General features: G+C 41.4%; 1 protein-coding gene across 1 annotated transcript; it reads left to right on the top strand.

Moving 5' to 3' along the window:
* Positions 1-2,373: 2,373 nt before the first annotated feature.
* sox21b (SRY-box transcription factor 21b) lies at positions 2,374-4,543 on the top strand. Its single transcript, XM_088383699.1, has 2 exons — positions 2,374-2,604; positions 2,681-4,543. The coding sequence occupies exon 2, from the start codon at positions 2,697-2,699 to the stop codon at positions 3,429-3,431; it is 735 nt and encodes a 244-aa protein (XP_088239825.1). The 5' UTR covers positions 2,374-2,604; positions 2,681-2,696; the 3' UTR covers positions 3,432-4,543.
* The last annotated feature ends 9,769 nt before the right edge of the window (positions 4,544-14,312 follow it).

Genomic DNA, 14,312 nt, shown 5'->3' with positions numbered 1-14,312 from the left:
AGCAGAAGGAGGAGGAAGACGCGGGCAGGAGAGATGTCGGTAACGAAAAGAGAAAAATGTTTTTTTTTTTTTAGAGGATTCAAGAAGGGGAAAGCAGTTGGAGGAATATGTATGTCGTTTAAGGAGAAGATACGGGAATTTAAAGAAGTGGGATGTTGAAGGAGACGGAGGACCGATATGTGCGGTTAAATGACGACGATGCGGGCAGCTGAAGGTGACGTGAGAAGGCGGTTGGAGGGAAAGCGGAAGAAGTTGAAGCTACTAGAAGAAGCTTCAACTTGTTCAGCTTGCACCTGAAGTCAAAGGAGGACGAGGGAGGTAGTTGAAGGACCTGCCTACCAGCTCCCTTCATTTTCCTCCTCACACCTTCAAGTGCGGGCAGGCATCTTGTACTTCCTCCTCCTTCAACTTCAACCTCCAACAGATGTGTTCTTCACTTTCTTTTTTGACTTACTCTCTCTTTTAAGCACCAGTATCTTTCTCCTTTATTTAACTGCAAGTATATTCTACAAATAGATGAACATGTATTTAAAAAAAAAAAAAAAAAAACAGCAATTATTTTTGTGCTACATAGAATAAACAACTAGTGAGAATTTTTTTTTAAGTGTGTATCATCATTATAGAAAGTCAGTTCATGTTTTGCTTTAGCGAGATTTTTGGTTTCATTTCGAGGGAGTGACGGGGAATCAAACGAGTGTGTGATCTTCTCTCTTAATAGAGGAGAAAGTCCCCATGGGCTTGTTGTTGCTGCTGTCTCCCTCTATTTATTTGCAGGCTATTTTTTTTTCTTCTATTCAAGCCTTGTGTGCGCTGAGGTGGCTCCGTCTCAGAGGCTGGAGCCATGCAGGTATAATTTTTCTCGCGCTCACTAACTCATCGTGAATTATTGAAGTGTTATTTCCGGCCTGACAAGGGCTTGGAAGGATGGGAAGACCGCAGGTGAGAGGAGGGTTTATGTTATTATTGTGATCCCCCCCCCCCCCCCTTTTGTCTGTGATAGATCCTAAAATAAAAAAAAATAAAAAACTTGAAATGTATTTGTGTGTGCGTGTGTCTGTCAGTGTGTGTGCGTGCAAAACAAAAACACTGACCAAAACTGGAAGAAATTCAATATGTGCAAAGTGTTGGATGATAAGGCCTAAAAACCAAATAAAATTTAAGGCTGAAATGAATTGTCTGAAATTAAGAAATTGAATTTGAACCTTTGTATGGGCGGACAATAATAAATAAAACATTATTAAATAGCTCGATCATCCATACAAAAACAGTCCAAAGTATTAACTCTCATCTGATACGAAGTGAAAATAATTCACATTTTTTCCTGTTTTGTGTCATTCTGCTGAGGAATTCATAGGAATTTAATGTGTGTGTGTGTGTGTGTATGTGTTTGTGTGTGTGTGTGTGCATAGTGTGTGTACGTGCGTGCGTATGTGTGTGTCACATGCACTGCCCAAGATGCTGATAATCCTTTCCACCAAGCAATTGAAACACAATAAATAATAAAACTATTACCTTCTGAGAGCAAGCTTTAAAATAATTTCTAGTAAACGAGAGGATTACTTATGACTTACTCATGACAAAAAAAACCGCCTAATTATGCATAATGGTTACATACTTTATTGTACTATGAATTTTAATATTTTAAAAGAGAAACAACTGTGAATTTAATTAAAATGTTTTACCTGCAGAGATAATTTGGCATTTATATTTTCCAAGGCCTCTGCTATTCCTTTATTATTATTTTTTGGGGGACAAATAATAATGGAGAGCAGAGACGGAAAGTGAGAGAGGGAAAAAAAAAAGCCCACTCCAACCAACAATTTACCCCACAAGTCCGAGCTGATAAGTGTAATAATTGCGAAGTTGTGAATCGGATGGCTGCCCTTGGGAGGGTCTTTTGAAGTGAAAAGAGGGGAAATAGGGAGAAGGAGGAGGAGGGGGGTGGCTTTGGTGGTTTGAGGAAAGTAATTAATTTCACCGAACCCGATTAGAAACACTTCAGACCTCCTCAGTGGCTCAAAATTGTTGCCAAATGTGACAATATTAAAGAGTGGGTTAGTACTTAAAAGGTGTTGGTGGTGGGTGAGGTGGGGCTAAAGGCAGGTGAGGCCATGCGAGGTGAACAAGCACGCCAAAAGATTTTGCGCGCTCGTGCGTAATGGACTATTACGCGCGCATTAATAGAAATAAAAACGGACGCTTTTATTAGGGGATAAAGTGATCGGGGTAACACTGCGCCTTTTGAGCATCCTTTTAAAACAGAAGGATGGGAATTTAGAGGGAGGAAAAAGAGGGGGGGTAAAAAGGAGCGTCGATCGCGTGCTGGTGTCGTTCTAGTGCGCATGCGCCACTAGGCACTTTCACTACCTGCCACACATGCAGTATTTCACACGGGGCTACGGAGACTTGTCAACCACTTGCGTGCGCGCTGCCTCTGGTGCTGGACGACACGCGGAGGACAACGCAACAAGACTGCGTGTTTTTCTACCCACTGTTGTTTTGCTTTAACGTGGACGCGAGGATGAATAGGAGAATACAACACTTATTTTAAGGAGTTCTCTTTTTGTTGCAGAAGATAATCGGGATGAAGAATTAAAGAATTAAGTGAGTAAACGACTCGTGGCGCTTATTAATAAGAGTGAGTGCATTTATTTACGTGCGCGCGCGTTCATTCCTCTAGAGAGTTCGTGCCAAGTATGTCTAAACCGATGGATCACGTCAAACGCCCGATGAACGCCTTCATGGTGTGGTCCAGAGCCCAGCGGAGGAAAATGGCCCAGGAGAACCCCAAAATGCACAACTCTGAGATCAGCAAGCGGCTGGGCGCTGAGTGGAAACTTCTGACCGAGTCTGAGAAGAGGCCCTTCATCGACGAAGCCAAGCGTCTGCGGGCCATGCACATGAAGGAGCACCCCGATTACAAGTACCGGCCCCGGCGGAAGCCTAAGACCCTCATGAAAAAGGACAAGTTTTCCTTCCCGGTGCCCTACAACCTCGGGGAGCACGACGCGCTCAAAGTTAGCGGCATCTCCGCCGGAGGGCTACCAGAGAGTATCATCGGCAACCCGGACAAGGCGGCGGCGGCAGCGGCGGCCGCGGCGGCCCGGGTCTTCTTCAACCCGTCCATGTCCACGAACCCTTACTCCTTTTTCGACCTGGGCTCCAAGATGAGCGAGCTCTCGCCGCACTCGTTCCCCTACGCGTACCCGCTGGGCTACCCGCCGAGCGCAGCCAGTGCGTTCGCGGGGAGCGGCGGCGCCGGGACGCACACTCACTCGCACCCGTCCCCCGGGAACCCTGGCTACATGATCCCTTGCAACTGCACGGCGTGGCCCTCCACCGGACTCCAGCCGCCCCTCGCGTACATTCTGCTCCCCGGGATGGGGAAGCCACAGCTCGAACCTTACCCCGCCTACGCAGAGGCGTTATGATCGACCCCGCGCGAGATTAAAACAAAAACTATCGATTAGTTTGATTTACGCATGCACAAACTTGAACATGTGATGACGTGTGCATTTATCCCATGTATATGGATGATTGCCTTTATTTAAGGTCTCCGTGAGAACTCGCCAAACTTCTGCCAAATTACTCACGAAAGAGGGAGGGGGGAAGGCGACACTAGAATTTGCACCTGTTGGAGCTGGGACTGGTTCGTGCGTTCATCGTGGGAGGATTGTGACACACTTGCAAAACAAAACAAAAAAAAAAACATGTACAAAAAAAAAGTCAGTTTATTTAGTGTTCCGAGAAACCCAAGCAAGGACATTTCACTAGCATCATGTGTACGTTTAGAGCACGGGTGGGGAATCTTTGCAGTTTTGATAAAGTCCTCCAGGGCCATACAAAATTTACAGTACAATAGAACAAATGTTCATTATTCCAGTTTATGCGCAGTTAAAGGTTTTGGGACTTTTTATAACAGTTCCTTTACGATTGCATGGCCGCCCTGATCCAATGCTTGGGCCGTTTGTGGCCCACGGGCCTTGGATTCCCCACCCTTGATTTAGAGTTTTTAAACCCTTTTCTAGATGTCTGTAATATTTATTGTTTAGTGGAATCTATGGTGAGCAAATAAAAAGGACAAGACTGAATTTGCACATGAGACGTTTTAAGAGGACGTAATTTATTTTATTGCCCTTCAGACCCCAATTCAAACGCCCCCCCCCCCCAAAAAAAACACACACTTTCCTCTTGTGTCATGTGCAGGGATTGCAAGAAAATCGTTTTTTTAAATAACTAACTCGTACAACATTTCTGTGTTTTCTTTTGTGTCACCTGTTGAGAAACGGATCACAAGAAAGTAATAATCATAACAATAAACCCGAATAGAATTAAAAAACTAATCGGTTTTTGATGTGATTAACATCTTTTTTTTCCCTCGTTCTGTGAAGTCCAGGTAAAGTGTAAAATACCCCCTCCTCGTAAAACGGTCGCTTTTGTACGGTCTCAATGAGGGTGTATTTATTTAAAGTGCATGCACCCCTTAAAAGTGCATTTATATAATCTGAATTAAAACGGACGTACAACCTGCTGATGTTCTCAACTACGTGTTTGTGTGTGTTGAATTTCAATCCAGGGCCCCTTTTACTAGATTACACTGGGAGATTAATTCATAAGGATCGGTGCGATTATGCAAAACTAATTTGGACAGTCCAGGGATAATTATCTCCGTCGCGGTTAATTAAACCCTTTGAGTGGCGCTCCGCGTTTGCAACACCCGTGGAACTTCCTCCTTGGGGGGACAGCCCACCCATCCCACCAACACCACCCACTTAAAAAGAATGCGCAAGGTGACCTCGAGTTGCGTTTACAAGACAAAATATATAAAGATTTAATTGTATTAAAATTATATTTAAATCATTATGTTTATTTAAGACCATAATTGATATACCTGTAATTGTTAAAATCTTTCTCCTACAAATTCTATTAAAATTCGGCTTTTTAGCCATTTTTAATGACGTTTTATCTTGCAAGAAATGAGAAAGCACTCCCCTCCCTTTTTTTTTTTTTTTTGCTTTTCTCTTCCCTGGGAGGAAATGTGAAAGCCCTTTTTCTCCTTTTCTCTTCTCTGGGAGCGTTTAGACGGTCGAGGAGGTTTTGTTTGCGCACAAAACCCGGGTCGGGAGGTTTTGTGCGAGCGTTGTTTGTTGAAGTGGAGTTCGGAGAAAAGCCGCCGCTCTCGCTCATTGTGATGGAAGCAATCAGTGGTATTTGGAAAACTGTTAGCATTGTGCACTTCTTCTGTGTCCATTGTGCAGGATTTCTTTTCACAAGGTTTTTGCCCCCCCACCTTCCCCTCCTCCTCTCTCTCTCTCCCTCTCTCTCTCAAGCGATCCAGCTGGACGGAGTGAATAGCGGTGCAATGTGTACACGCTTTGTCCCCGCAAGCCCTTCAAGTAGCCCACCCTGAATGGAGTGAGTTGACACTGCATGACAGTGAAACAACATAATAAAAAATACATGAGCGGATGAATAGAAGCAGGCGCATAAATAAATAAAATGGGTGGCCAAAACTGGATAAAGTGAATGACAAAACGGTGAAAGAAGATGATGGAAAAGGAGGGGGGGGGGGGCAAAACGATATTTAACACGCCAGATTAGCATTAGAATGCCATCTACAAAGCAGAACAATTGATGAATGGGTTTACCGGCCAAGAAAGAAATGGACTAAATGCCTTTTGAATAGATGGCCTATGTTTTCTCAGTCTAAGACAGGCCTTGAATGGGGTAAGGTGGACATGCAACTATGGAAAGAAGTGGGAGAAGAAAAGGCCTTCTATTAAAACGTTTTGCAGCCTTGGCTCCAAGGTCTTCAAGTGAATAAGAGGAAAGAGAAGGTGTGTGTGTGTGTGTGTTTGTGTCTGTGTGTGTGCGTGCATGTGTGCGCGCGCGCAGGGGGGGGGGGGGGGGGGGTGTTGTGCTCGGCATCGGCATTTCACCAAGGTTATGCATATGAGAAAATTATTAATGGAAATGAATGACAGGAATAATGGCATTTTGTGGCAAAAAAAAAAGACACTAACATCTTCTTACTAAAAAAGGTTACAATACTGAAGTTGTAAGTGGCTGAGCATAAATGTGTAAAAAGTTGAATATTGGGGGGGTTACAACCATAAAGCCATCATGTTATGAAGAAAAAATTGTATGCTGATGAGAACAAAATATTAATAACGGAATAAAGGCTGAGGAATAAAAGACTGCAACACTACATGAAAAACAAATAGAGGCACGACGTTACAAGTGTTTATTAAAAAAAAAAGGGGGGGGGCTTAAGTTTGTTCCACGTTTGGTGTCACAAAAGATATATTTCAAATCCAAACTATAAGTTTTCCCCCTGGAGTCAGAGAAACTTTCCCAGCCTTCTCTCGCAAACCTCCATGCATTCCTGAAAGAGGTCTTCCGGGATCATCCACAGCACCATCGCCGCTGCGGCCCTCTTGATGTTCTCTATGTCCTCAAACGAGATCCCACTGAGGGATGACGTTGTTGGTGTTGGGGCAGGTCGAATAAAAACTACACGTAAACTACGTCGGCGGAGTTGAGAAGTTATTCTATCAGAGCCACACTTAAGGGCAAACGTAGTTTGGCTTCTTTTGTGACACCAGTCTTGCACACACAAGTGAAAAAACTTGCAAGGGCAGAAAAACAAGTTCTATTGCAAGGATATGAAGTTTTTTTTTTTTTTTTAAAGAATAAAATCATAATGTTTCAAGCAATGGCATATTGTTAAGTGAGACCTTGCAGGTATGAGAATAAGACTTACATAATAAAGTAATGAAGTTGTTTATACTCTTTAGACTTAAGTTGCAACTTCGACTGCTGAGTATAATTATAACGTCAGGTGAAAAATTTATGTGAAGAAGTATAAGGAAAAGAAGAAGACAAGTCATAATGTGATGGGAAAAAGTTGGAAGAATGAAGAAAGTAATATTTACCCCAAAAATATATATTGCCAGAAACAAGTCATACAAAATCAAAGTCATAATAACTGGCAATCAATCTTTTCAGAAATGGTGGAGGCCACTTTTTGGCATGAAAAACTGAAGAAAATGAAAATAGTTTTAATGTTGCAAGAGCAAAGTCTTTTGGGACCAAAAACTGTAGTCAGACTATAGACTACAACAGGATCAGGATTTTGTCAAAATGTTTTATACTCCCAAAAATAAAATTATCTCATAAACTATTAAAAATAAAAAGTGGTTAGGAAACCAAAGTTGCAATTTCACGGAAATAAATTCTTAAAAGGCACAATGTCAGTGTTAAGTTTCGAATGAGGGGGCAGTAAGAATGTTCCTAGAATATAGTTAAGAAAAAAATGTTTGGAAAAGTCATAAGGTTACGACAAAAAAGACCCAAGGTAACAAAAATCAGGATGGATTACAGTAGTAAATCACATTATCAAGTGCAGTTTCAAAACATTCTCAGGAAGCTTCATTGCAGCTACGACCATTTTACATCTATGAGAATTTCATCTCAATGTTACTTTCTTTCCATATTTTATTTTACCTTGTCATTGTGACCTCAAATCACACTACGGCACGTGAGAAAAAGGCAAAGCCCAAACGATTTTGACATCATCTCTTTTCACTCACCTTGAGCCCTATCAGGATCTTTTTTTTTTTTTTTTTTTAGATTTTTCCCTTCTTTCTCAGCAAAGGCAACATAAACGTTTGAATAGGAATTGATTTCCTTTGCACACTTAATCGCTAAATGTGCGTTTGGCCTTCATGTGAAGATGCTGAACATTGGAAGAACTCAAGTGGTTGCTCTATAGTGCAGGAAATGATTCAGTTTTACTCTTGAAAGTACATTTTTATGCTTAACCTTACAGCAACGAGTGCATTTGGTTTTCTCGCATCGAGCAGAGCGTCAAGGCTGAATGGAGGACGAGCAAACACATTCAGTCAAGTCACCTGAGAAGGATTGGTAATTTTATTATGATACCTATTTGTATTTAATTCAGGACAAAACAGTTAAAAGGCCAAAAGCGCTCCATTTTACATTTGTCTTCATTTAAATGGAAAAATGGGTTTCATATGTGTCATCTTTCCCACTGGCCACAGCATTTTGAAATGAAAGCTGTCGTTAAAGCTCTGCTTTTAGAGCTAATTATGCCCACGTTTGACTAATTCTATTAATGACATTTATTTCTTCCCGGAAATCATAATTCCATACCTTATTCAGCAGAAGCAAGAAATCATGACCTGTCAGCAAGATGCGGTCGAGTTCTTTGGGCTGTCTTAGAATGCAATTCTAAAAAAAGAAAGAAAGAAAAAATTAGCATGATTATATAATAATGTGTTCAACCGTTTGCGTTTTAACATGGCCTCCAGAGGATTTCAAAAATCAAAATTGTCTTTGTTAGGAAAAAGTCCTCACCATTAATTTCGGACAAGTATACTTAGCAAAAATAATACTCATAAATGTATTTTTTTTTCACAATGCAGTTCACTCCAAGATAAAAAAAAAATCCCATTCCGATGCCCTGATATGATTCGCCGTCAAAGCCTTCTAAGACATTTGTATAAGTAAGATTAGGGAAATTAACATACATCGGTATCAGCGGTTCAAGCGTGTTGACCTCAGATGGAAGTACAATGGCTTCCCGTTCCCTAATTCGCCCCAAGGCCGCGCCGTGAGCATGTGGATTATCACCTGACTTCAATGGCTTCAGATGGATCATTTGACTTTTTTTTTCTCTCACCTCCACATACATGAATAAAACATCAATATGGTTTCTTTGAGGATATTTCTTCTATTTGTTTGTGCATGCTCACCAGGTTGTCATTGCATGTGTGTGTATGTGCACACACACACTGTGAGGAAGCTCAAAGAGTGTGATCACTGACTTCTTCCAGCTCATTTTAGGCAAATCAAAGTGTGAAAAGTCTCTCCTGCAGCAATATCTCTCACCATCATCGGCTCAGGTCAAGAATGTTTATGAAGGCCGCGTGTCATATTACCTGTAATCTCCACGCTGTGAACTGCTGTATTTCAGACTTTTTCGTGCTTCAAGGAGGGAAGGAGGAGAAGCCGGGGTAAAAAAAAAAAAAAAAAATAAAAAAAGGGCAAATTATCTTGCATTGCACCTTACCACGACAGCCTAACGTGGCAAATCGAAGGCTGCCGACGGTACATGTCACTGTGCCCAAGGTCACAGGTAGAAATGAAAAGTGTCTGCGTACTCTACAGGACCCCCTCCCCCCCAATAAATATGGTACAAAGTCTCTGAAGTCAGGGTTTGCCTTCAAGAAGTTGGTTTAAAAGTAGCTCATACAATAAGTGCACGGAGTTCAGAGAGGATAATTCTTGAATTTGAGCGCAGAAGGTGTCCTTGCATTACGATTTTCGTTCCACCAAATGCTATCTTTATCCTATGCTGATATAAGATATATCTAGACCATATGCTATTTTTATTATCTTATGCTAAATATTTTTTTGTATTATTATTTTAATTCAATATGTGATAATAACCTGCCCACATTTGCCACTTAACACAATACGCACAGTGGAGTTTAATTTCTAGAGTAAAATATTCTATTTAGATTATCCAGATCAATTTCTAAGGCTTTAAAAGAACATCACTAATTGTCAATAAAAAAATAAAGCACAGTTAAAGCCAGTCTCGAAGGGTCTTTACAATCTGTGCAAAGACTCTACAGCGCCCACTGCTGTCAAAAGCGGCTCACTACAGTAATAACTTCATATTTGTATTCAGCCAATATCTCCACTTCATTAAGACACCAAGCCCTTTTGATATTTCGTACTACATAGACTTAAATGCAATAACTCGAAGGGGGGAAGAAGTCCACTGTGAGAGGTTCAATGGAATATTTTGACAAGAGTTTATGAAAAGATTGTATAGCCTCTTGATAGCCACTCAAATAATTTAGTTAATAAACCCAAACGAGAGCTAGAGAGAGAATCATAGCATTATTCCATGAATCCATCAATAAATTAGAATAATGTCATGTGAGAAGCCTTAAAAAAAATATTCTTTTAAACAGATGTGACATTTTTTTGTTCCATTTCCAAATGACCGCTGGCAAAGATTGCCCGCTTTGGTATTAATTCTCAGGTTTTCAAGGAGGAGGGGGAGGAGGGGGTGTATAAATATATATATATTTATCATGAGAAGAAATAATGAAGTTGAAGAGCCGATGCCCTGAGGAGCAGTCGCAAAGAATTATATCTTTCTTTAACACAGGACACAGGCAAAAAGATAAGTACCTGTCACTTGGCGTACTTCTCGGCGACGCGTGCCTATCAAAGCGGGAGATTATTTTGCCCATTACCGCAAAAAGATCTGGGGGGCTCCAAGACTGCACCTTTAATGACAACACATCCACGAGCGTGCGAGCGAGTGAGCCCTTCATGCCAGCGGTTGTGTAGGCTTCCTCTTGCTCACTCCTCAAAGAAGAACTATTGCCAACATTCATTCACAGAGATTATTTCTTTGCTTTTAACAGGATTACAGGAGTGCAGCGCACGCATTGTAATATCGCAGTTTAGCAGTCAAATGCTTGCAGACTTGTTGTAATTAACAGAATAGATGCTTGCCAAAAAAATATGTTGGCGAACGGATAAGCTTTTGGAGAGGCCGGACTTATTGTTGTTAGCCACTTTCAACTTCATGTTGGAATTCTTTAACACTTTTAAATGTCGTAGACACACACTTACAGTATAGAAATCAATTAGAAGAGATGTGCCATTTTTTAAATTCATTTAAAGACGTAGATGAGCTCAAGATGGGAGGAAGGATGGAGATGCAGAAGATTTATTTCCAGGAGTGAATACCATTCCTGGAACTTTGTGACACCTCTTAAAGTTGTGTCTCTTCATGTTTCACTTTAAATAATGGTTGTTTTGATTTTTTTACTTGTGCGACAGTTAATATGGACAATAAGGTAAATTGAGTTTTATTGTTTTGTTTTGTTTTTTTGGCTAACTCCTTACTGGCTTTTAACTACCTGTTAAATGAGAAATTAGAAATTATATAGCTTTACATTATTTTCACAGTGATGACAATTGTGACTCTGCAACAAATTAATCCCAATCTAATTAATCTTAATGGAAATCCAAATTCCAAATCCAAAAACCAACTAACATAATAACAGATTATGTATTATGGACTTTGTAGTTTTATGAAAGAAATGCCATATAATTAAACTAAGCTTTATTAAACACAAAAAAAAATCCTGCTGGCAAAAAAAACATTTCTTAGTGGCAATTCATTGAATTTGAAAGAAAACTCAGCGAATACATTATCGCACAGCAAGCCTCATAAAATATGCCATTAGTTCTACTGATGAACAAGCATGACTTCATACTTTGATTGGGAGCTAATGCAAAGTGTCCTCAGAACCAATCTATTATGAATGGTCTGAGTAGACAACACAAGCAGGCTACCTTGACAGTTTACGCATTCCCTTCAGCCAACGTGTCGCACTGAACCTTGTCCATGTTGTGTTGTCAGACAAGATGGGCTTACAAGAAGGTCTTACATGCCCTGATTGTCAATTTTGCATCACTTGTGTGCGTGTATATAAAAAGTGTGCAGTGCTATCATTTTGTCTATTAAAGTATTTGAATCATTGTCAAATTGCCGAATGTCAAATACTCTTAAAGTCAATAACGATATTTGTTTCTAACAAGGGCCAGTCACTTGACTTTACTGCAAAGTCGTTCTGATGACTTAGTGAAGTCGTTCGGACCTATTTGGTAAAGTCATTCAAACTTGTGTACGTTCGAACCACACTTCCAAGTCAATTTTGTTTTTACTTCTTATGGCAGACTTTTACAGATTTTCCTAACTGCTAAACATCCAGAGTAAGCTACAGCCTAATTATTTAGCTTCCATACAAATTAATACTTGGGTGTCAAATAAAAGGGCACGACATTTGAGGGCTGCTGTTGACGGCTCGGGAATTTTTAGCAGGTGAAGTGGGGCAATTGGGAAGCGAACAAATTGCAAATATTACAGCACCATATGTTTTCTTCCCTTGCAAAGAGATGGAAGCTACGCTCTCACAACAGAGACACAAATGGACTTCAATGAGGAAAAGCGTACAAATGTCAGTAACAAGGCAAGAAGGTGTAAAAATATACATAGCTAACAGACAGCACTAAGAGATTTATGTATGTAGGGCGCGAAAAAAGAGACACAGCCGACGCCTGGTGCTGTCAGCCTGGTTTCCGGGTTGCGTCATTCAACAGTGGCGGTGTATCGTGAGGCCAAATATGGCAGAGGGCTCTATTTAGTGCAGCTCGCGCGCCGTGATCTCTCGTCACGCAAACAGACGTCGGGATTGTTGGATGTTTGTAAACAAGTTGAAAATATTCCCCGCTCTTAATTTGATGCTCAATGCATCTTGACAGTTAATTCCATTCAGGTAGCGTTAAGATCACGTGTCACATGTCACTTCCTTTTCAGCAAGTTAGTTTACTAGCGAGACACTAATAAGTCTCTGTCGTCTGAGTAATATTATCGTCCGGGTCTGACCCGATCTCACCTTTTTGATGCCGAGCGGTGATAAAAGCTCATGTGTGAACATAAAGCCGGCGGGCACTTGACAAAGTAACATGAACACTTGGAAGGGATACTGAGACAAAGCTCATTGTGCCTCCTAAATTGCTGAACGGCTCCAGGGGCTGACATTTAAAACACAACATGGCCAAACACACACACATTAAATGCAGAAAAGCCAAGCAGGTTGGCTCTGAGCGAAACCTGAAATTCAAGTTCCTGGCGACGGCGGCTGACCCAAATTTCCCGGCCCCTTCTTCTCCTTTACGTGCTTGTGCAAGCCCGGGGCCTCGGGGGTGACATATCCCTTACACAAGGATTGCCGGTGCATTTACATGCAAGCATGCTTAATGAGAGATCAACAGCAGCAAAGCGCTTTGAATATAAAGCTTTCCTGTACAAAAAAAAAAATAATATAATGAGCGAGCGATTGATCCATACTCAAACAAGCCGGTTTGCTGAGCTAATACCAAAGCCAGATTACAGCCCGTGCCAAAAGTGCCCTGGCGTGCGACGCCTTTCGCTTTCAGGGTCCCCAAATTTGTCATCACATTAGCACATGGTCAAGGAGTACATGCGAGCACTAATCTGCTTTCCTGCACAATTAGTCTCCTTGAAGAAGGCGGTAGACTGACAGCCGGCGGGGTGAGGGGGGGCTAAGAGGAAAATCACTGAGTTTGACATAGGATGGATGGATTATTTACAGCCAGTCCGATGTAACAGTCGAAGGTTCTTCCCTTTGCCCCTCACCTACTAAGTCCTCACATTGGCCTCTTTTAGTGTGCATTGATAAAGCCTCACAAAAGAGGTTTTAGTGAATTTGGGTGCTCACAGGCGCTGTCAAGGTGTTTTAGCTGAGAAGAGCAGACGGCAAGTTTTCCTTGAATAAAATATTAGATAATTTCATTTCAAACTATGGGCAGACAGGGAGAACAAAATAGCAGGAGGGATGGAGAAAGGAAATGTTTTTGTGTGTGTGTGTGAAAAGAATAAAAAGAATTCAGTGCTGCTTCTTGCAAGAGGGGAAAAAGAAAAAAAAAAACATTGATGACACCCAGTTCCATTCTTCCACTCTCCCCTTTCTCTGCTCCTCGCCTCGCAGCACGGCGGGCTAAGCTGGGAGCTGTAATGTCATTAAATTGCAAATGCTTTTTTTTTCATTTCCGACACACACTGTTTACTTATCTGGCAAAAACATATGTTGGAAGGAATCCGTTAAATTCTGCCCATTGCCTTGGGTGAAAGTGCAATAGAAACGGGCCCACTGAGCTCCTTCTGTCGTCTCCTTTTAGCACTTTGCCTTATCTACAAGGCTGCTTAGCAGCAAACTGGCGAGTTCAATGAAAAATGAAGATACAGAGCAAGATTGGGGAAGAACAGTGACGGGAGAAATGCTTGGAGAGAGGGTCATCCCATTCCTCTCCATCTGCATAAATGACTATTTTTAAGGCATCTGGGGCGTCTGTATATTTTTCTCACTCTGCCACACATTTAATTTCACGCCCCGTGTTCTGAATATGCTTAAATGCATATCTCTGATGCACCTTTAAGCCAGAGGAAAGAGGATGGGGCGGCGTGGGGGGGTGTGGCGGCGGCGGTGGCAGTGGCAGGGGAGGGTACGAAAGCAAAATTAAAGATAAAATGGTGTGATTTGCACTACAAGTCTATTACTTTATGGCATTTACATATAGTTTACCTCTGCAATTCCAAGATTTTTCACCCCCCCTCGAACACACAGCACACCACTTTGCTATCAGTATAGTTGGGCATGTATAAATATGTATAA

Source organism: Syngnathus floridae, chromosome 8 (assembly GCF_059516105.1).
Source record: "Syngnathus floridae isolate MCC-2025c chromosome 8, RoL_Sflo_1.0, whole genome shotgun sequence".
NCBI classification, from domain to species: Eukaryota; Metazoa; Chordata; class Actinopteri; order Syngnathiformes; family Syngnathidae; genus Syngnathus; species Syngnathus floridae.
The sequence above is the reverse complement of the archived record's forward strand: the minus strand, read 5'-3'. Positions and strand labels throughout refer to the sequence as shown.

Excerpts from the sequence above, each read along its gene's own strand:
- sox21b (XM_088383699.1), top strand. The coding sequence starts at position 2,697 with ATGTCTAAACCGATGGATCACGTCAAACGCCCGATGAACGCCTTCATG.